Source organism: Somniosus microcephalus, chromosome 17 (genome assembly GCF_052327205.1).
Source record: "Somniosus microcephalus isolate GS21.2 chromosome 17, FLI_Smic_1.0, whole genome shotgun sequence".
Classification (NCBI taxonomy): Eukaryota; Metazoa; Chordata; class Chondrichthyes; order Squaliformes; family Somniosidae; genus Somniosus; species Somniosus microcephalus.
In genome coordinates this window covers 22,185,045-22,206,624 of record NC_141003.1, presented here as the reverse complement: position 1 = coordinate 22,206,624, position 21,580 = coordinate 22,185,045, and the positions used below count along the sequence as shown (strand labels likewise).

Sequence of the window (21,580 nt, the reverse complement as noted above, 5' to 3'; positions counted from 1 at the left end):
TTCACCCAGATCTTAGGACCTCAACGTAGATTTTCGTAAACTGGTGTGTCTACCATTGAAGCCTCTTCGAACATGCCATTTCAGCTGTCTCAATCAAACAGTGTTGTCAGCATTAGTTTTGGCTTGTAGAGTTAATGAACTGCAGGCCTTAGTTGTAGATTAGTCTTACTTGATTTGAAGAGAGATTATTAGGACCAACCTGAGATTTCTCCCCCAGGCTGTTTCCCAATTTCATTTAAATGAAGAAAATGTTTCCACACTTAACTGCTGTGTAAAGCAGAAATGAGCCATAGGTTCCACTGCATCTGCTTGCGTAGCTCTTTTTATGTTCACTATTGAGTTTTGTTGCATAAAGACCCTTGGAAAATTCAGTAAGTAGAGTATAGTAAAATGGTTTCTATTATGTAATCTTCACTGCTGCCATCTACCTGGGGAAATAAACAGCCATTCCACTTATTCTATGGCCTTTTGCTGGGCATTCCTTTGTCCGGTCTGAATTGGTGGTGTTTGTAAAGCAGCTAAATGGAGTACTCCTCACACATTTGCTGAACATGTCAATCATTATCTGTGAAGAGAATAGAGGAGCTGACGTTTCGGGTGTAGACCCTTCTTCAGAACTGTTCTAATGAAGGGTCTACACCTGACACAGTAGCTCATCTGTTCTCTTAAATGCTGATCGAGTGTTTTCAGCATTTTTCTGGGTTTTTTTGGATTTCTACCAGCTCCAGTTTTTTTGCATTTTGTTCTTTGAATGATAGACATCCTTCACACAGCACAATCCATCCTCTGCTAGCTTTATTTGTTTGATATGGGATTTTATCATTGACGCAAGAAAACTACTCGGCACTTGGTCTAAGCGTTAAACAAAGCTTTAATCAGCTGTTTTACAACATGGAGGTCTAGTTGTGTCCTTCACTAGTTTCTGTTAAGAATGTCCTGTGCAAGCTGGGCCCGTGCCCGAGTATTTATACTCTTCCTGGACAGCGCCACCAGCAGGCCGCCCAGTTGATTCATGTCAATCATGAAGTCAATTTAGATCAGCATCCGGTCTAAAAGACAAAGTGGCAGTCTGAGGCTATATGTGGCACTGCCTCGCACAACACACATTTATTTAGTTTGTGCTTGGTATGTGAATTCCCCATAACCAGTCAATCTTGGGTAAATTTCAAGTGTTTGCTGTATGTTTACCATTTAAAGATCAAAGATGGCTTTACAGGGTAGGTATCGACCAATGTACCTTTTGTAAGTGTGTAGTACATGATCCAGAAAGAAATGAGGTAGGATGTAATTCATGTATTAGCATAGCAAACTGACACTTTTCTTTTTTTTTCTGCAGTCATAATGAGTGGAAGGTAACTTGTAAACATCCGGTGACAGGACATACATCACAAGAAAACTGTATATTTGTCATGAACGACGAGTAAGTCTTACAACTTTCCTCTTTGTGCACTTTGTCAAAGTATTTACACAAGCAGTAGAAATCAGTAAAACAATATTTTAAATGTTTAATTTGCTGACTTAGAAATATTCAACATTCTTATCCAATTAAGTTCACTGCTTGCAGATGTTTTTAAATTTGAGCTCTGTGGTTCAGTTCCCAAAGTGGGTTTTTAAGTGAATTCTTTTTTCTGGGAAGGCGTCACAGAAATACTGCACTGTAATTGAAATTTCTGCAGAGCATTCAAAGCATTTAATTGTATGGCCATAATTATATCCAAATGTTCACTTACTTGGCATTTGCCAAATTCTCTGACCCTAATTCATTTGCTATTTTTGCTAAAACTTCATGAAAATATGACACATCCATGTACTGTACCCAAGAACTGAATAAACAATCCATTACAAACAGGTTTGCGTTAGATGGTGAGACGGTGTAAAACTCACTCAACTTCTTATCGCTGGAGCCCCAAATTTTCCTGGGTTACAGGAGCTGCCATCAAAAGCCTGTGCTTCCTCTGTCTGGCTCCTAAACACGCCAAGCTGGCTTCTAGCATGTGTGCCAATAATGTTCAAGAGCAGATTGCTGAAGGTCCAAAATAGTCCCAGTTTCTGTCTGTGCAAAATACAGATCCGTATTTTCCAAACACCCTGCAACGAGGCCACATTAAGAGTGATAGTGCAGATGAAGGTCAGTCAGTGGTCGTGGCCCTTGGATGTTGCAGATCTCCATTTTAAACAGTGCTTCTTCAGTGGGACACTAAAATCTACAAGTTCAGATCTGTAATTATGCATGCATGAACTACAGAAATGAAACTTTTTTACATGTGTATATACGTGGTGTTCTATTGAAATTGTTAAATGTGTGTTATTCTCCAAAAGAAAGCCATTAAAATGGCTTGCATTCATTTTTAAATGAGCTACAAGTTGGTTGGATGCTGTCTTCATTTTTCCAATGAGGCCTCGATGGTAACAGGCTTTAGAGGGTGCAGAATTCTTAAAGTGCATCCAGGAGAGCTTTTTGAGCCAGCATGTAGAAAGTCCTACAAGAGAGGGGGCGGTACTGGACCTAATTCTAGGGAATGTGGCCGGGCAAGTGGTAGAAGTGTTAGTAGGTGAGCACTTTGGTGACGGTGACCATAATTCAGTGAGATTTAAGGTAGTTATGGAAAAGGACAAGGATGGACTGGAAATAAAGGTTTTAAATTGGGGGAAGGCCGATTTTAATATGATAAGGCAGGATCTGGCCAATGTGGACTGGGATCAGCTACTTGAAGGAAAATCCACATCGGAGCAATGGGAGTCTTTCAGAAAGGAAATTGAGAGAGTACAATGGCAACATGTTCCCGTAAAGGTCAAGGGTGGGCCCAACAAGCCCAGGGAACCTTGGATGTCAAGGGATATACGAGAATGGATTCGGGAAAAAAAGGGGGGCTTTTGGTAGATACAAAGGACTAAAGACAGAGGAAGCCCTAGAGGAGTATAAAAAGTGCAGGGGGATACTTAAAAAAGAAATTAGGAGAGCGAGGAGGGGCCATGAAATAACACTGGCGAGCAAAATAAAGGAAAATCCTACGGTGTTTTATAAGTATATTAAGGGCAAGAGGATAACTAGGGAAAGAGTATGGCCCATTAGGGACCAAAGTAGCAAACTGTGTAGAGCCAGAGGATGTAGGTGGGGTTTTAAATGAATTTTTTGCATCTGTGTTCACTATGGAGAAGGACGATGTGGACATAGAAATCGGGCAGGGGGACTGTGATATACTTGAACATATTAGCATCGAGAGGGAGGAGCTACTAGCGGTTTTAGCAGGCTTAAAAGTGGATAAATCCCCAGGCCCGGATGAGATGTATCCCAGGCTACTATGTGAGGCAAAGGAGGAGATTGCAGGGGCTCTGACACAAATTTTCAGAACCTCTCTGGCCACAGGGGATGTGCCAGAGGACTGGAGAACAGCTAACGTAGTACCATTATTCAAGAAGGGTAGTAGGGATAAACCAGGGAATTACAGGCCAGTGAGCCTAACATCAGTGGTAGGGAAATTATTGGAAAAAATTCTGAGGGACAGAATTGGTCTCCACTTGGAGAGGCAGGGATTAGTTAGGGATAGCCAGCATGGCTTTGTCAAGGGAAGATCATGTCTGACCAATTGATGCGCTATCAATAACTCAAAAGACTGAGATTAAGCGAGTAACTAACAGGCTTTTATTAACAAGAGAATGAAGGTGTGCCTCGAGTGGTCGACCGGTCCAGAATACAGAGGGACTGTGGAGCAGTCACCTTTATACCTGGACTCGTGGGAGGAGTCAGCCGAGACATGTACAGGCATGTACACAGTGGAATACAAACAGTGGTTTACCACACCAATTTGATTGAATTTTTCGAGGGGGTGGATGAGGGTAGTGCAGTGGATGTGGTTTACATGGATTTCAGTAAGGCTTTTGATAAAGTCCCGCATAGGAGACTGGTCGGGAAGGTAAGAGCCCATGGGATCCAGGGTGCCTTGGCACATTGGATCCAAAACTGGCTTAGTGCCAGAAGGCAGAGGGTGATGGTGGAAGGTTGTTTTTGTGACTGGAAGCCTGTGTCCAGTGGGGTACCGCAGGGATCGGTGCTGGGTCCCTTGCTGTTTGTGGTCTACATTAATGATTTGGATGTGAATATAAAAGGTATGATCAGTAAGTTCGCAGATGACACGAAAATTGGTGGGGTGGTAAATAGCGAGGCGGGAAGCCTCAGGCTACAGGACGATATAGATGGGTTGGTCAGATGGGCGGAACAGTGGCAAATGGAATTTAACCCTGAAAAGTGTGAGGTGATGCATTTTGGACAGACTAACAAGGCAAGGGAATACACAATGAATGGTAAGACCCTAGGAAAGACAGAGGATCAGAGGGACCTTGGTGTGCATGTACAAAGATCCCTGAAGGCAGCAGAACAGGTGGATAAGGTGGTTAAAAAGGCATATGGGATACTTGCCTTCATTAGCCGAGGCATAGAATATAAGAACAGGGAGGTTATGATGGAGCTGTATAAAACGCTGGTAAGGCCACAGCTGGAGTACTGTGTGCAGTTCTGGTCGCCACACTATAGGAAGGATGTGATTGCATTGGAGAGGGTGCAGAGGAGATTTACCAGGATGTTACCTGGGCTGGAGCGCTTCAGCTATGAAGAAAGACTGGACAGGCTGGGGTTGTTTTCCTTGGAGCAGAGAAGGCTGAGGGGGGACCTGATTGAGATATACAAAATTATGAGGGGCATAGATAGGGTGGATAGAAAGGAACTATTCCCCTTAGTAGAGGGGTCAATAACAAGGGAGCATAGATTCAAGGTAAGGGGCAGGAGGTTTAGAGGGGATTTGAGGAAAAACTTTTTCACCCAGAGGGTGGTTGGAATCTGAAACTCACTGCCTGAAAGGGTGGTAGAGGCAGGAACCCTCACAACATTCAAGAAGCATTTGGATGAGCACTTGAAATGCCATAGCATACAAGGCTACGGACCAAATGCTGGAAAATGGGATTAGATTAGACAGGGCTTGATGGCCGGCGCGGACGCGATGGGCCGAAGGGCCTCTTTCTGTGCTGTATGACTCTATGTATTTTTGTAAATATCCTTCCTATTTTATGAAAAACTATTTTGTTCAACTATCACATGTAAACAAGGATTATCATCACCTGGGGTTAACAGGTGTGGAAGAGGGATCACCCAGGGACACTGTTCCCATAAGAAAGTCACTCCATTGCAGTGCAACTTCACTGAATATAAAGCCTCATTCTGAGCTGTATGCTTGCCTTATATTTTCTCATCAGCAGCAGTCTTGATCATTGCAAATGCACGACATAAAAACATGTTTGCTATTCACTCTAAATTAGCGTAGTTTTGTATTGAAAAGTCTAAGGAAGAGCTCCTCGGAAGGCCTAGTAGTTAAAGGCACTGCCTAGTCTAGCACGAAGCCATACAGACCAGATGCATCAGTTTGATTCTGAATCTGTGTTAATTTATCTTAACTACGATAGGAGTTCGGTTGCTACAATTATCCTCAGTGATCTTGTGCTCAGTATCACCCATGGCAACCGTCGGTGTTGTACACTGACAATTGTCAACTTGTTCGCACTTCAGAAGAAAAATCAATTATTCAAACTGGGTTTGGGGATTCAATATCAATCAATCTGATAAGAGGACTGGAGACAATCATAACCAATCTGATCAGTTCGAGGGTGGCACTGAAGCATATCACATCAGTCATTCAGAGAATACTTCTGCCTGCTGTTGGATGTGCATAATCTGGAGATAAAAATGTTTTTAAATGAGCTGATAGTCCCTGTGAGTCATAATTTCACATGTATTTTATTTAGTGTTTGTCCCCCAAAGAAGTTATAACTAGCAAGCTGCTAAAATGTAATGTGAAAAATGTAATTTTCCTCAAAGAAACTTTCTAGAGCATGATCAGCTGTTGTCTTCATAAACGGTCTTCAAGATGGGTTGCAGCTGCTTCTTTGAAATGTTGATGCCTTCAGGTCCCCGCCCGCCCCACCCCACCCAGACAATGAATGTGGTGCCTTCAGCAGTTGTATCCCCCTTCAGGTCCCTGCCCGCCCCACCCCACCCAGACAATGAATGTGGTGCCTGCAGCAGTTGTATCCCCCTTCAGCCATTTCCAACTCCACTGCTGCAAACTGCACTTCAGGATTTCCCCCTGCAATAAAATGCTGAATACAGCTACATTTTAAGATATGCCCTTTCCAACTTAATTTTCAGTCTAACTTCTTGTTTTCACATGCCATAATGCCTATGTTCTGTTATTTCTGAGCTGTCTGCTTTTTTGGGGGCAGTGGGGGAGCTATTATTCATCTTCTGTTAGTTTTTTGGGTTGGCGTGTATGAGGATTGGGCTCAGCTCTGACAGCTTCCAGTCAAATACCCTCTCAACACTCAGTCTTGCTTCACATGTGAAGAATAACCGCAGACAGGGTACTGTAAATCTACTGGGGAACACTTCCCAAAAAAAAAACTTTTTAATTCTGCAAATTTCTCTTTTTGATAGTTCTTCATTGTCCAAAAACTGTGGCAAGAGTCATTAATTAATGCTATTTTTCTCATCTGATATTTGGCATTTCTAAGTATCAGCCAATTGACATCTACTTTGTTTAGGTCAGTTCTGGGACTCGTTCTCAGCTGCTGGTTGATGGCAACTCCTGGTTTTAAAATGTGTGTAGAATGCCAGTAACCGATACCCACACCACCTGCTTCGACCATTAAAACATCCCTTTTAAATCTAGTGTTCATTTCAGAGTCTCACTCCAATCCCTCAAAGGGGTTTGAAACTAGAACTCTGAAATAATGTGCAAAATATGTTAATATCTCCAACAAGGCATTAAACTTCTGAAGATTTGTGTCTAAACAGTCGTGCTATTTGAAAAACATACCTAATTAAAATAATTTCTTGTGTAACTATCTGATAACTCTATCATTAGTATTTTCAGATTTCAAATGCAACCTGCATTTAATAGTTTTTTTCCTAAACAGTTGAAAGAAAGGAGTTTTCACTTTTAAAACAAAACAACTTATTAAAGGCAATGGAACTGTGTCTGTATGTCTTTGATAACTGGGTGACGGTCAGTTGATCCATTTCCCCACTCTCAACACTTTTAGCAATTAAAGTAAAGCCAAATTATGGTTTATGTGATTTAAAACAGGTCAAGGCAGCCAATGTGTATGGGATCACGTCACCATGGAAAGGTCAAACCTCTTCCTGCACATAAAGGCTGTACTTGTAATTACAACTCATCTAGTCCAGTTGCTGGAGTGTGGGATGTAGTGCAATATTAGCCTTTTTGCTGTCCTCGATTATTTCTGGGAACTTTGTTTTACAATTTCAGAGAAACTAATTTTCTCCACAGTTTCCAGGGTACAAATTGTTGTATCCATGTGTTAATAGAGACACTGAAGGCAGGAGTTGGTTTCACAGGTGTTTACTGAACAAAGTCTGGAGGTGAACTAGCTGATACAACACAATATACAGGCTTATATAGCCCGAGTGGCCATTACCGGCATTACAGTACACAGGGGGCTCTTAAAGGCACATACACTACAATTCCTCCCCTTTTAGCCAACCAGTACATAATATTTTAAGTAATCATTAATTACATGTTACAAGAACAATAATCTACACATTGCTGCAGTTAATCAATTATAAGTCAGTCTCTCTGGAGGGTTCCTGACTCGGTCCGGATAACGCCTCGGTGGTGTAGTAGTTTCTGGTGGTGTAGTAGGTTCTTTTGGCAAGGCTGATTCGGCTTGAATGCCAGTGTCGGGTTCATCTGGTTCCAGTATCACCGGATCGGAGGTAGATACTATGGGTATCTCTACTTCATCATTAGGCGTATAGAGTTGTGGTGTAGGTTGTCCCTTTTCGGATGACTCTATGATCTGGTCAGCATGGCGCCTTATTATGCTTTCTCCAATGTCCACGGTATACATCAGCGGTCCTAGTCGTGTGCAAATAGTTCCAGGCTGCCATTTCTCAGTACGGTAGTCCCGGGCCAAAACTTGTTGACCTTTCTGGAAGGTTCTAGTTGGCCTTTCATTCATGCCTTGAAATTGCCGGTTCTCCACGTCCCTTCTGATGTTTGGCTTGATCAAATCCAGCCGGCATCTTAGGCTTCTATTGAAGAACATCATGGCGGGAGTTTGGTTTGTAACCATATGTGTTGCATTCCTGTATGCAAACAAGACGTTATCTACCTTATGCTGAAGTTTTATGTCTTCATTACCCATGGCCTTTATGGCCTTCTTGAAGGTCTGGACAAACCTTTCAGCCAATCCATTGGTGGCGGGATGGTATGGGGCGGACGTGTAGTGCTTAACCCCATTGTTTTTTTAAGAACTTCCTGAATTCTTCGGACACAAATTGCGGTCCATTATCAGAACAGATCTGTTCAGGCAGCCCATTCCTGGCAAATATGGTCCTTAATACTGTGATGGTTTTTTCCGTGGTGGTGGAGGACGTCTTTATTACCCCCGGCCACTTGGAGTGTGCATCAACCGCGATTAAGAACATTGAGTCCATAAATGGACCAGCAAAGTTGGCAAAGTCGATGTGTACCCTTTGCCATGGAGATGAGGGCCACTCCCATGGATGTAGAGGGGCTTGTGGTGGAGCGTTTTGGACCTTCTGGCATCCTAGGCAGCTCTTGGTCATTTCTTCGATGTCTCCATCGATACCTGGCCACCATACAAACGCCCTGGCTAGGTTCTTCATTTTCACTCCACCCAGATGCCCCTCGTGAAGCTCCTTTAGCACTTTATCCTGGAGTTTGGGTGGAATCACCACTCTGGATCCACACATAAAGGTTCCTCGGCACACTGACAGCTGTTCTCTTTTTTGCGAGAATGCTGGCAACAGTGGTTCGCCATGTGCTGGCCATCCCTTCACTGTTAAATCGTAGACTCGTGAGAGAGTCGGGTCATTTCTCGTTTCCCTTTCAATGGCAGAATTTGTTACTGGTAGACATTCGACTATGGTAGAGTGGAACATCTCCACTGGGTCTACTGTAGGTGCCTCTTCTACCGTTGGCAACGGTAGGCGCGATAAACCGTCAGCATTCCCATGCTGTTTTGATCCTTTGTATTCTATGTCATATTGGTGTGCCCCTAGAAAAAGGGACCATATCTGTAGCCTTTGCGCTGTCATAATGGGAACACCCTTTTTAGGGTTGAGTATGGAGATGAGGGGTTGATGGTCAGTCAACAAGGTAAATTTTTGTCCGTGTAGGTAATGGTTGAATTTCTTCACTCCCCATACCAGGCTGAGTGCTTCCCTGTCGATTTGGGCATAGTTACGCTCAGCTGAGTTCAATGAGCGTGACGCAAAAGCTATCGGCCGTTCCGAGCCATCAGGGAATCTATGCGATAATACCGCTCCTACGCCATAAGGGGATGCATCGCACGCCAGTCTGATTGGCAGTGATGGGTTGTAATGAGCCAAAACTTCCTTGGACGTGATTAAGTCTTTGCATTTATGGAAGGCACGTTTACAGTCTTCGCTCCATTTCCAAATTACTCCTGTTTGTAGCAGTTCATTAAGAGGGTGCAGAAGAGTTGATAAGTTCGGTAAAAATTTATGATAGTAATTTATCAATCCCAGGAACGGCCTTAATTGTGAAACATTTTCAGGTGCTGGGGCTTTTATGACCGCTTCAATTTTTTCAGGTGACTTATGCAACCCTTCCTTATTAATTATGTGGCCACAGTATGATATTTGTTTCTGGAAAAATTCGCACTTGGGGCGATTTGCTCGTAGGCCCCGTTCTCTCAGCCTAGTGAGCACCTGCTCCAAATTGGCAAGGTGCTCATTGTCGTTTTCTCCTGTTACAAGGATGTCGTCTAGGTAGCATTGAGTCCCCGGAATCCCTTGGAGGACTTGCTCCATAGCTCTTTGCCAGATAGCTGGAGCTGATGCTACTCCGAAAACCAGTCGATTGTACTGGTACAGGCCTTTGTGTGTATTTATCGTGAGATACTTTCTAGAGGCCTCTTCAACCTCCATCTGTAGATATGCCTGTGTCAAGTCAATTTTGGTGAAACGTTTCCCTCCGGATAGTGAGGCGAAAATATCTTCTATCCTCGGGAGAGGATACTGTACCGTGTGAAGGGCCGGGTTTACAGTCACCTTGAAGTCTCCACAGATGCGAATTTTTCTCTGTTCTTCAGATTTATCATTATTCAACGTTTTCTTCATGACCGGGAAGATGGGTGTTGCCCACTCGCTCCAATCTATTTTGGATAATACGCCTGCCTTTTCCAAATTCTCCAGCTCTGCCTCGACTGCTGGACGAATTGCGTATGGCACCGGCCTTGCCTTAAAAAACTTGGGAATTGCCGCATCTTCCACTTTTATTGAGGCGATGATGCCTTTCAAGGTTCCTAGTTTCTCTTGAAACACTTGCTTGGCGTTGGCCAAGATGTCTTTTAATCGTTCAGGTATGACGTCATCATCATCATCATCATCATCATTCAGTGCCTGAATGGAGTGCCAGTCTAAACGTATCTTCCTGATCCATTCACGTCCCAACAGCGGTGGACCACCATCTTGTAGAACGTATAAATACAACTTCTGTATTTCCTTGCCGTTGTATACAACAGGCACCCTTATTTTTCCTTTGGGGTATACTTTCTGCCCCGTATATGTTTTCAAGATAATGGATGTGTCTTTTAAAGGTATATGCGGAAATAGCCGCTCGTAATCCCGTAGATTTATGACGGTCAGAGCTGATCCTGTATCTAGCTCCATTTTAACTGGGGACCCTGCTATCGTGAGGGTAACCCAAATGGTCGTTTAATCTTCTTTGGCAATTACATTATGTAATTTGAGACAGCTTAGTCTCTTGTTTCCGGAGTCGCTATTGCTCTTCTGGTCTTCGGAGCTACTTTCCGTCATCATTTGTACCTTTCTGTCCTTTTCTTTATTGATTTTTTTTTTCCTGTCCGTGGAGTTTTTTTTGTCCAGATCGGCATACCCGTGCAATGTGTCCAATCTTTCCGCATTGCCTGCATGCTTTGTCCTTGAACCAGCAGTCCCTCTGGTCATGGGTGGATCTGCCGCAGCGATAACATCTCTCGAAACCCTGTGTCATTTCATGGGTGCCGAAGTCCTGTGTCTTTTGCTGTATCTCTGCAGCTCCTCTTGCGGCTGCTTCGTTTGATACAGCCATACTGAAAGCCTTGTCCAGTGTCAAATCTTTCTCAGAAAGCAGCCTTTTCTGTGTTCTTTCACTGAGGAGACCGCAGACGAATTTGTCTCGAAGAGAATCTGCCAGTCCTGCCCCGAATTGGCAGTGCTTTGATAGTTTTCTTAATTCGGTGAGGTAATCAGCGTTACTTTCATTCTTGTGCTGATTCCTCTTGAAGAATTTGAATCGTTCCGCTATCAGCAGCGGTGTTGGGTTTAAGTGCTCCTGTAGGGTATCAACAATTTCCTTAAAATTCTTGTCCTTTGGATTGGCTGGAGTGATTAAGTTTCGTAACAGCCCATATGTCTTTGCGCCCATTAGATTTAGAAGTACTGACGACTTTTTATCATTTTCTATTCCATTTGCTGTGCAATATACCTCCACTCTTTCCACATATGTTGTCCAATCCTCTATATCGTTATCAAAAGCATCAATATTGCCAGCCTTAGGCATCCTGGAAAAAAAATGGCGCTTCCCGCGCTTTTCTTTCTTTCCTGCAGAAAAGATATGGCGCTTTCCCGCCGCTGCTGCTGCTGACAACGCTGTTTTCCGCGTTTTTTAAAAATTTATTTTTATTTGCAGGTGGAGACTCGTTCCCGCCGGACTCTCTGGGACTTTCCCCCCCCCTCTGCTAGGTCCGAATGCCGACTGATTCCTACTGATTTGAATGATTTCCTGCAGTGACGCTTTTCACATTCCAGTTCAATTTTGAATCACACAACTCCTGCCCAGTTGACCAGTTAATCCTTTCTGATGTAATCAGCATGAGTCGGTGATATTGAGAATAGCGGGGGGGTGGAGAAAGAGAAATGTATCTGAATCAATAAAATTACTTCTAATGGGAACAGAATCATTTCAAAACATTAGCTTACTTGTCAATACATTCAACAGCAGCCACAATATTGGCCCAGATTTTGCTGCAGCTGGGCATCTAATGGCGTCTGTCGTTAGTTAGACTTGCCCTTGCATGATTAGGTTTTAAAACATTTTGTGTGGCAAGTTGCTGAAAGTGCGAGCTGATGAGGCACAGTAAGGGAAATGGGGCATCTGGGTTCAGAATGAACAGAGCGAGCAACTCTATCTCCTTAACCGGTCAGATTGAAAGATTGTGAAATAAACAGAATGACAGAGAAGGAAGCATAAATTAGAGTAGGTGAATTCAATGCCAAATCAGGTACATAAAGATAAATAAAGAGGGAAAGAAAAATTGGAATGAGAGAGGAAAAAAAGAGACAAAGGAAAGGTGAAAAATAATTAATTTTTTTAATTTGACATTTAAAAAATCTCCAACAACAATTCAACCTGAAGGAATGAGACTCCACATTTTTAATAGCTAATTTTCAGTGCCAGAGGTGGGTTGTCAGTAATTAACAGTTGCCACGTTGTTAAAAGGGTACTTGCGCTTGTAATGAGAAGACTTAACTTTGTTATTTTGACAGCAAAATCTGGGCCAATAGATGTTTTTATAAAGAACTTATATAGCAATATTAGACATCTAGATGTGGTGAGTTTGCACACTGGCCTTTCACTTTTGAGATCTAGGCTTGTATCCAGCCCGGACTGAAGGGATAAAAATCTCCTCTGTCTTTTGCTGCAAGGTTCCTGTGCGAACCGAGTTACAAATGATAATTTCAATCAGTTCCTAGTGGATATGGATCCATCGCACAAAAACCTCCAAATGAACAATCTGACTTGCAGAAGCCACAGGGCTGCTCTCAAAGTTTGTGCTAATGCACGTTATGGGAACAGAGTTGAAGTAGTTTTAGTCTGCAACTAATAGGTCAGATTTTGCTGTCATAATAATGGTGAGACTAATGGTGTTTGTCGTTATTTATGCTCAAATGGTACAGCAACTTCAGGCGAGGAGCAGATGGGTGGTTAAATGCCAATATCCAAAAGTTGCTGTCCCAGTTGCGTCACTCTGCCGTTAGTTTTGCAATAACGGCATTTCGTTGTATGCCTCACCATTGACATGCATCAAATGTCATGAAATTACTGCATTCGCGGTACAGTATATAGAAACTAAACCTGTTGCAGATATTTAGGACTAGTAGTTACAAGCACAAGTACCGTTTTAACAACGTGGTAAGTGTTAATGACTGCTAATCAACCTCTCTGGCACCAAAAATTAACTATTAAAAGTGTGGTGTCTCATTCCTTCAGGTATTAATTGTTGAGATTTAAAAAATGTCATTGAAAATTTTAAGAAAAAAATTCTTACTTTTCCTTTCTTGTCTTTTTTTTCTCCCTCAATTCAATATTTCTTTCCCTTCCTTTAATTGTCTTTCTATACCTAATTTGATATTGAATTCACCCTCCTCCTCAGTCTGTCCGCTGTTTATTTCCCAATCCTTAAATCTCATGGGTTACCCTGTTAACTCAGGTCTCGGATGCTCTCTTTCTCTTGTGCCATTATCAGCTCGCAAATTTGAGCTGGAGTGTGCAGGGGCAAGTCTAGCGAGCGGCAAACGCCCTTAGATGCCTTGCTACAGCAAAATCTGGGCCATTATACTGCACTTGACCTGATGGTGCATGATGCTGATACTGGGTGACCAAAATAGTCTATAATGTTCCATTTCTCACATCGATGCTAACCTTGTTCATCTCGAGCACAAGAATTTACTTTTTTAAACTAGTGCCAGTTCTTTGCAGGAGTGCTGAATATGGCTTCAATTATTACATAGTAATTATGAGCTAGTGGCTACGGCTATCACTAACCATTTAGTGTTGAGTACTGTGAGATGGAGCAATAGAATGTGCCAGCATATTGAAATTCAGTGCTAACTGTACACGTTGCATGTACTGTATGCTGCCTGCACTTTTTATTTTCAACCGACAAGGAGCAGGATGACAAAAATGATGAGTGAATACCAGGATGTAGAGGTTTAGTTTTATTTTAGAAAACATCACTCGGAATATTTTGCTTATGGCTGTACGCTCGTTAGCCAGTTTGATAAGCGTGTGGTCAGGTGAAGTTCTGCAGAATATCTAATCTTGCTGCAAGGTCAATCACAATATATAAAAGGTAAAAATTGCAGTTTGTGTTTCTCAATTGAATCGCAGTATGCAAAAATTAATTCTAATTGTTTTGAGTGATCAGCAATCTCTGTTGTGAGAAGTAAAAGATCTTTATTGTTGGAATAATCTGTACCTAACAGTGCATGCTGATTATAGTAAAAGAGTTCCATGAGGAATGTTTGATTGATGTAAGCGGTTTGCTAATTATAAAGGTTCATAACTGCCTCAATTCAAAAATACACTGCAGGAAGCCACTATTTCATATTTATTTTGGTACATCGTAAGGATTCTGTGTCTAGGTTCTTATCTTGGAAATTGTAGACATTTAGTGTTGAGAACTGAAGAATATTGACCCTATGAGGCTAATTGCATGCATATTTTGAATTATTCAGCTACTTCCTATAGAGTGTGTCGTTTGGCTGATGGAAGTGTTGGACTTGATGAATTTTTTAATGCTCAGTAATGACTCAATGAGTTCTACATTTCACATTACTATTACATTAATACTGATGTTTGGCATTTTTATAAATATTAAAATGACACTTAACTATTTTGTATATTGTTACTGACATACCAATGCATTTGTCTCTGTGGCTAATCAGTGGAGGTCAAATGTTGAGAAGGATGCACAAATGGAAACAATAGAATAGCCAGTTTCCTCTCTAAATTTGGAATTCCCAAGACACATTACCTTAAAGTGGCCATTTTTAAATGCACCTGAACCTGTTAGTGTTATTTGTGTTGTGCACTGTACAATTTGAGCACGGGACGCATAAATTGTTCAGTTATCGGTTTCACAAGCTTACTGTTTTCTATATCCTCATGTCTTGGCAGTAACTATGTAAGGCTCATAAGATATCACCACGTGACGATGGGCTGTGCTTGTGGAGAATGCAATCTTTATCACCATCTCCCATTATTTAACCTATTTATGAAGATCAGATTAAAACAGAGCAGTATTCTCTATACATTGTAGAGTGCATACCAATGAGATGCTGTAGAAGTGCTCTTTTGTCTTGAAAATAATTGAAGTTGCATCAAAGCTTCAATTGTTCTGCCGAAGCCGTGAAGAAAAATGAGGTTAAATATTGTTAGAAACATAGAAAAATAGGAGCAGGAGTAGGCCCTGCGAGCCTAGTTGAAGAGAAGACAGTTGAGGCCAGTTCATTAAATATATTCAAGAAGGAGTTAGATATATTTCTTAAGGCTAAAGGGATCAAGGGATATGGGGAGAAAGCAGGGACAGGGGTACTGAATTTGGATGATCAGCCATGATCTCATTAAATGGCAGAACAGGCTTGAGGGGCCGAATGGCCTACTCCTGCTCCTATCTTCTATGCTCTACCATTCAATATGATCATAGTTGATCCTCTATCTCAATACCATATTCCTGCTCTCTCCCCATAGCCCTTGATGCCTTTTGTGTCTAGAAAGCTATCTCTCTCCTTAAATATATTCAGTGATTTGGCCGCCACAGCCTTCTGTGGTAGAGAATTCCACAGGTTCACCACCCTCTGAGTGAAGAAATTTCTCCTCATCTCAGTCTTAAATGTCCTACCCTGTATCCTGAGACTGTGACCCCTCGTTCTAGACCCCCCAGCCAGGGAAAACATGCTCCCTGCATCCAGTCTGTCTAGCCCTGTCAGAATTTTATACATTTCAAAGAGATTCCCCTCTCATTCTTCTAAACTCTAGTGAATACAGGCCTAGTCGACCCAATCTCTCCTCATACGACAGTCCACCATCCCAGGAATCAGTCTGGTGAACTCCCTCTATGGCAAGTATATAATTTCTTGGGTAAGGAGACCAAAACTGCACACAATACTCTAGGTGTAGTCTCACCAATGCCCTATATAGCTGTAGTAAGACATCCTGGCTCCTGTATTCAAATCCTCTTGCAATAAAGGCCAACATACCATTTGCCTTCCTAACTGCTTGCTGCACCTGCATGTTTGCTTTCAGTGACTGGTGTACAAGGACACCCAGGTCCCTTTGTACATCAACATTTCCCAATCTCTCACCATTTAAATAATACTCTGATTTCTGTTTTTCCTACCGAAGTGGATAACTTCACATTTATCCATGTTATACTGCATCTGCCATGTATTTGCCCACTACTCAACTTGTTTAAATCACCTTGAAGCCTCTTTGCATCTTCCTCACAACTCACAATCCTACCTAGTTTCGTGTCGTCAGCAAACTTGGCAATATTACATTTGGTTCCCTCATCCAAATCATTGATATATATTGTGAATAGCTGGGGCCCAAGCACTGATCCCTGCAGTACCCCACTAGTCACCACCTGCCACCCTGAAAAAGACCCATTAATTCCTACTCTCTTTCCTGTCTGTTAACCAATTTTCAATCCATGCCAGTATATTACCCCCAATCCCATGTGCTTTAATTTTGCACACTAACCTCTTATCTGGGACTTTATCAAAGGCCTTCTGAAAATCCAAATACATCACATCTGCTGGTTCTCCCTTATCTATTCTACCAGTTACATCCTCAAAAAAAACTCCAGTAGGGTTGTCAAACACGATTTCCCCCTCATAAATCCATGCTGACTTTGTCTAATCCCGTTGATATTTTCTAAGTGTCCTGTTATCACATCCTTTATAATAGACTCTAGCATTTTCCCGACTACTGATGTTAGGCTAACCGGTCTGTAGTTCCCTGTTTTCTCTCTCCCTTTTTTAAATAGTGGGATTACATTTGCCACCCTCCAATCTGCAGGAACTGTTCCATAATCTATAGAATTTTGGAAGATGACAACCAATGCATCCCTATTTCCATGGCTACCTCTTTTAGTAAAAACAACAGAAAATGCTGGAAATACTCAGCAGGCCAGGCAGCATCTGTGGAGAGAGAAACAGAGTTAACGTTTCAGGTCTGGGACCCTTCATCAGAACTGGAAAAAGCTGGAGATGTAACATATTAAGCAGGTGCAGAGACTGGCGGGGGGGGTGGTTAGGAGGGGAGGAAGGAATAGAAAGAATACCCTGTACTTTTGTAAGAGGCAGGAAAGATAAAATGTTGCAAATGGTGTTAAGTCTGTGTGTTCTAGTTATTGTTAATAAGAATCACTGCACACAGACCACAAGAGTAAATTCAACAGGTCTTTACTAGTCGGAGGTCAGGCTGAACTGCCCAATAAATCATTACACAGCACTTATATACCGATGTGGTCACCACCGGTATTACAGTATACAGCAGCCAAGATAAAGTAGTGCATCTCTTAAAATAGTTCTCTTAAAGGTGGAACGGTTACATACACCACAAATGGGAATGGCAAAAATCATACTGCATGAAAAATGGGGGCAGGGATAATTATCTGAAATTGTTGAACTCAGTGTTGAGTCCGGCAGGTTGCAAAGTGCCCAATCGAAAGATGAGGTGCTGTTCCTCGAGCTTACCAGTTCTGATGAAGGGTCCCAGACCTGAAACGTTAACTCTGTTTCTCTCTCCACAGATGCTGCCTGGCCTGCTGAGTATTTCCAGCATTTTCTGTTGTTATTTCAGATTTCCAGCATCCGCAGTATTTTGCTATTATACCTCTTTTAGTACTCTGGAATGCAGATTATCAGGCCCTGGGAATTTATTGGCTTTCAGTCCCATTAATTTCTCCAGCACTTTTTTTACTAATAATAATTTCCTTTAATTCCTCCTTCTCACTAGACCCTTGGTTCCCTAGCATTTCTGGGAAGTTATTTGTGTCCTCTTCTGCGAAGACAGAACCAAAGTATTTGTTTAATTGCTCTGTCATTTCCTTGTTCCCAATATAAATTCTCCCGTTTCTGACTGTAAGGGACCTACATTTATCTTCACTAATCTTTTTCTTTTTACATACTTGTAGAAGCTTTTGCAATCTGCTTTTATGTTCCTTGCAAGTTTACTCTCATACTCTCTTTTTCCCCTCTTAATCAATCACTTGGTCCTTTTTTTGCTGAATTCTAAACTGCTCCCAATCCTCAGGCTTGCTACTTTTTCTGGCAACTTTATATGACTCCTCTTTGGATCTAATACTATCCTTAATTTCTTTTGTTAGCCATGGTTGGGCCGCTTTTCCTTTTGTGTTTTTGCGCCAGAAAGGAATGTATAATTCGTTCCTTAAATGTTAGCCCTTGCCTATCCACCAGTTGTACTGGTTCTATTTGGACTATATGTGGAACACTCTTTGTTCCAGTCCTACTCGGGTCCCCTCCTTCACCTCTTTTTCCGGTACATTGATGACTGTATCGATGTCGTTTCCTGCTCTTGCCCTGAACTAGATAATTTCATTCACTTTGCTTCCAATTTTCACCCTTCCCTCACCTTCACATGGTCCATCTCCGACTCTTCCCTTCCCTTCCTCGACTTCTCCGTCTCCATCTCTGGGGATAGGTTATTGACAAACATTCACTACAAGCCCACTGACTCCCACAGCTACCTGGACTACACTTCCTCCCCTCCCGCCTCCTGTAAGGACTCTGTTCCATTCTCCCAGTTTCTCCGTCTCCACCACATCTGCTCTGACGATGCCACCTTCCATACCAGTGCTTCTGACATGTCTTCCTTTTTCCTCAACCGAGGATTTCCCTGTACAGTGGGTGACACGACCCTTGACCGTGTCTGTTCTATCTCCCGCACTTCTGCCCTCACCCCTTCCCCTCCCTCCCGGAACCATGATAGAGTTCCCCTTGTCCTCACCTTTCACCCCACCAGCCTCCACATTCAACGGATCATCCTCCACCATTTCCGCCACCTCCACCATGATCCCACCACCAAACGCATTTTCCCCTCACCTCCCCTTTCAGCATTCCGTAGGGACCGCTCCCTCCGCGGCACCCTTGTCCACTCCGCTATCACCCCCAACACCCCTTCCCCTTCGCCCGGCACTGTAGTGTATGTACCCGTCTACCTTTAAGGGAACTATTGAATGCAACCGTTCACCTTTAAGAGAACTACTTTAGGTGTGGCACTATTTGTTTGGCTTCTGTATACTGTAATACCAATAGTGACCACACCAGTATATAAGTGTTGTGGCAGGATTGCTGGGGCAGATTCGCCCGGACCTTCGAATAGTAAAGACCTGTTTGTTTGTTACTTCTGAAGTCTGTGTATTTATTAACTGCACAACCCACAGACTTTACAGTGGCGACGAGTCCGATCGTACCCTGCGGCAAGACTACCAAAGCAAGAAGAGCGTCGAAGAGAGGCAACCGCCCTCGTCGTGCTGCTGGAGGAAAACACGAGGCTGCAGCAGGAGAAAGGTGGAAGACTTTAGCAACAAAAGCTTCCGTCTGCAACAGGCACCGACTACCCTTCTACCACGGTACGGAGTGAGCCGATCAGCAGGGAACAAGGCAGCCGAAGAGACTGTGAGTAGGGGAAGGTGTAGAAGTATCCGGAGGATAAGGGCAGAGCACTCGACCTCGGTCGAGGGGGAGCTGAGCCGGTCAGAAGTCGGGTCCAACGGCGTCGGGTGACAGCCGGACCGCGATCGGCGGGAAAAGCCGGGCAGCGCCCGCAGCCACGAAGCGCTGAGACTGGGAGTAGGCGCGGGAAGAGAAACCCAGCCGCAGCCGGGGAGGGAAACACCGGTCTGCGAGAGGGCTGGGAGGCGAACAGGAACCGTGCGGGTGGGAGAGAGAGACAGAGCCGAGCAAGGGGAGAGAGACTGCGCGAGAGCCAGTCCAGCGGCTGAGCTGTCCTCCACCAATGGGATACCCAGAGCCGGTAGAACCGAACGTGCGGGAGAGGGAGAGACAGAGCCGAGTACGGAGAGAGAGACTGCGCGAGAGCCAGTCCAGCGGCTCAACTGTCCTCCGTTAACGGGGTGTACCCAGCGCCGGTAGAGCCGTGCGGGCGGGAGGAAAAGACATAGCCGAGTAAGGGGAGCTGTGCGGAAGCCAGCCAGCGGCTGAACCTGTCCGCTGTGGGGGAAGCGTACCCCTTCCACCAGGAAGAAACGCGGGAAGCCGCCATTAGGCGGAGAAGACGCCAGAAGCGGGAAACCGCCATTGAAGTGGGCGGGGCGAGAAAGGAAGAGCGGGAAACCGCCGATTTCGCGGGAAAACCGCCATCTTAGAAACAAACAAATAAATAAGAATACTTAAAGAAATACTGGTGCTGCTCCCAAGGGAAGAAAGATGCCTAAGCGAGGGAATATTAACGACTTTAATTCTGAAATAGAAGACTGGGCCACGTACGTGGAACGCATAGAGATCTATTGCGAAGCCAACAAAATAGAGGAAGACGACAAGGCGATAACATTGCTAAACTCGATGGGGGCAAAAACATACGGGCTCTTGAAGCATCTAATAGCACCAAATAAACCAGCGGATCAGACATTCGAAGAGATTGTGGCTGTGCTGAAGGACCACTTGAACCCCACACCATTGATGCTGGCTGAACGATTCAAATTCTACGCAAGAACGCAGAGGAAAGACGAAAGCAATGCGGAATACTTGGTCGAACTGCGTAGGCTAGCGAAATACTGCCAGTTCGGAGGGAATCTGACAGAAGCGCTGCGGGACAAGTTCGTATGCGGATTGTCCAAAGAAGGGACACAGAAGCGACTACTGGAAGAGAATGACCTCACACTGGACAGGGCTGTCCTTATAGCTGCATCGCACGAAGCCGCAGCGAAAGGAACGGCGGAAATGCAACTAAAGGCGGCGGCACTCGGGGTGGACCAAATTACTTCAAGCACAACAAAATGCTACCGTTGTGGGAAGGCAACGCATGATCAGAATCAATGCTGGTTTAAGAACCAAGAGTGTAGGAAATGTGGCAAACTGGGTCACATCGCGAAGGTATGCCGGTCCGGGAAAAAGACCAACAATCAAAGGAAGCCACCACAAGAAAAGTACAACAAGGTACACAAGGTGGCTGAGAAGAGTTCAGACGAACAGAATTCAGACTCAGACCCAAACAACCAGGAGCTGGGTAGTCTGAGAATCCACAATGTGGGTAAAGAAACGGATCTACAGACCATCTGGGTCATACTAAAAATAGCTGGAGTCCAAGTAAGAATGGAGCTGGACACTGGATCAGCTCTATCAATCATCAACCGAAGGGACTACCACCGGCTATTCTCTCACATACCTTTAAGAAATACCAAGTTCGTATTACAGACATACACGGGGCATAACGTATACCCCGTGGGGAAAATAAGAGTCAAGGTGAGAGATAGGGGTAAAGAACACCCAAGAATGAACTTGTATGTATTACCTGAGGGAGGACCACCACTTCTAGGACGGGAGTGGATTAAGAAAATAGACATGGAAGGGCATTACCTAAAAGCCATAATGAGGGAGGACTCGGTGCAAGCTATTAGCTCAGATTCTGAAATGGATGATGATAAGACCAATTTGAATATGGAAGACAAGGCAAAAAGGGACTTGCCAACG

At 43.6% G+C, this 21,580-nt stretch overlaps 1 protein-coding gene across 10 annotated transcripts in view; it reads left to right on the top strand.

The window, feature by feature from the left end:
* plekha5 (pleckstrin homology domain containing A5) overlaps nucleotides 1-21,580 on the top strand; it is a 435,482-nt gene that overhangs the window by 214,438 nt on the left and 199,464 nt on the right. For all 10 annotated transcript variants that reach the window (XM_086010041.1, XM_086010040.1, XM_086010044.1 and 7 more), the window contains one exon: nucleotides 1,337-1,420. In XM_086010041.1, coding sequence (XP_085866167.1) covers nucleotides 1,337-1,420 — 84 coding nt within the window. The remainder of the gene's footprint in view (nucleotides 1-1,336; nucleotides 1,421-21,580) is intronic.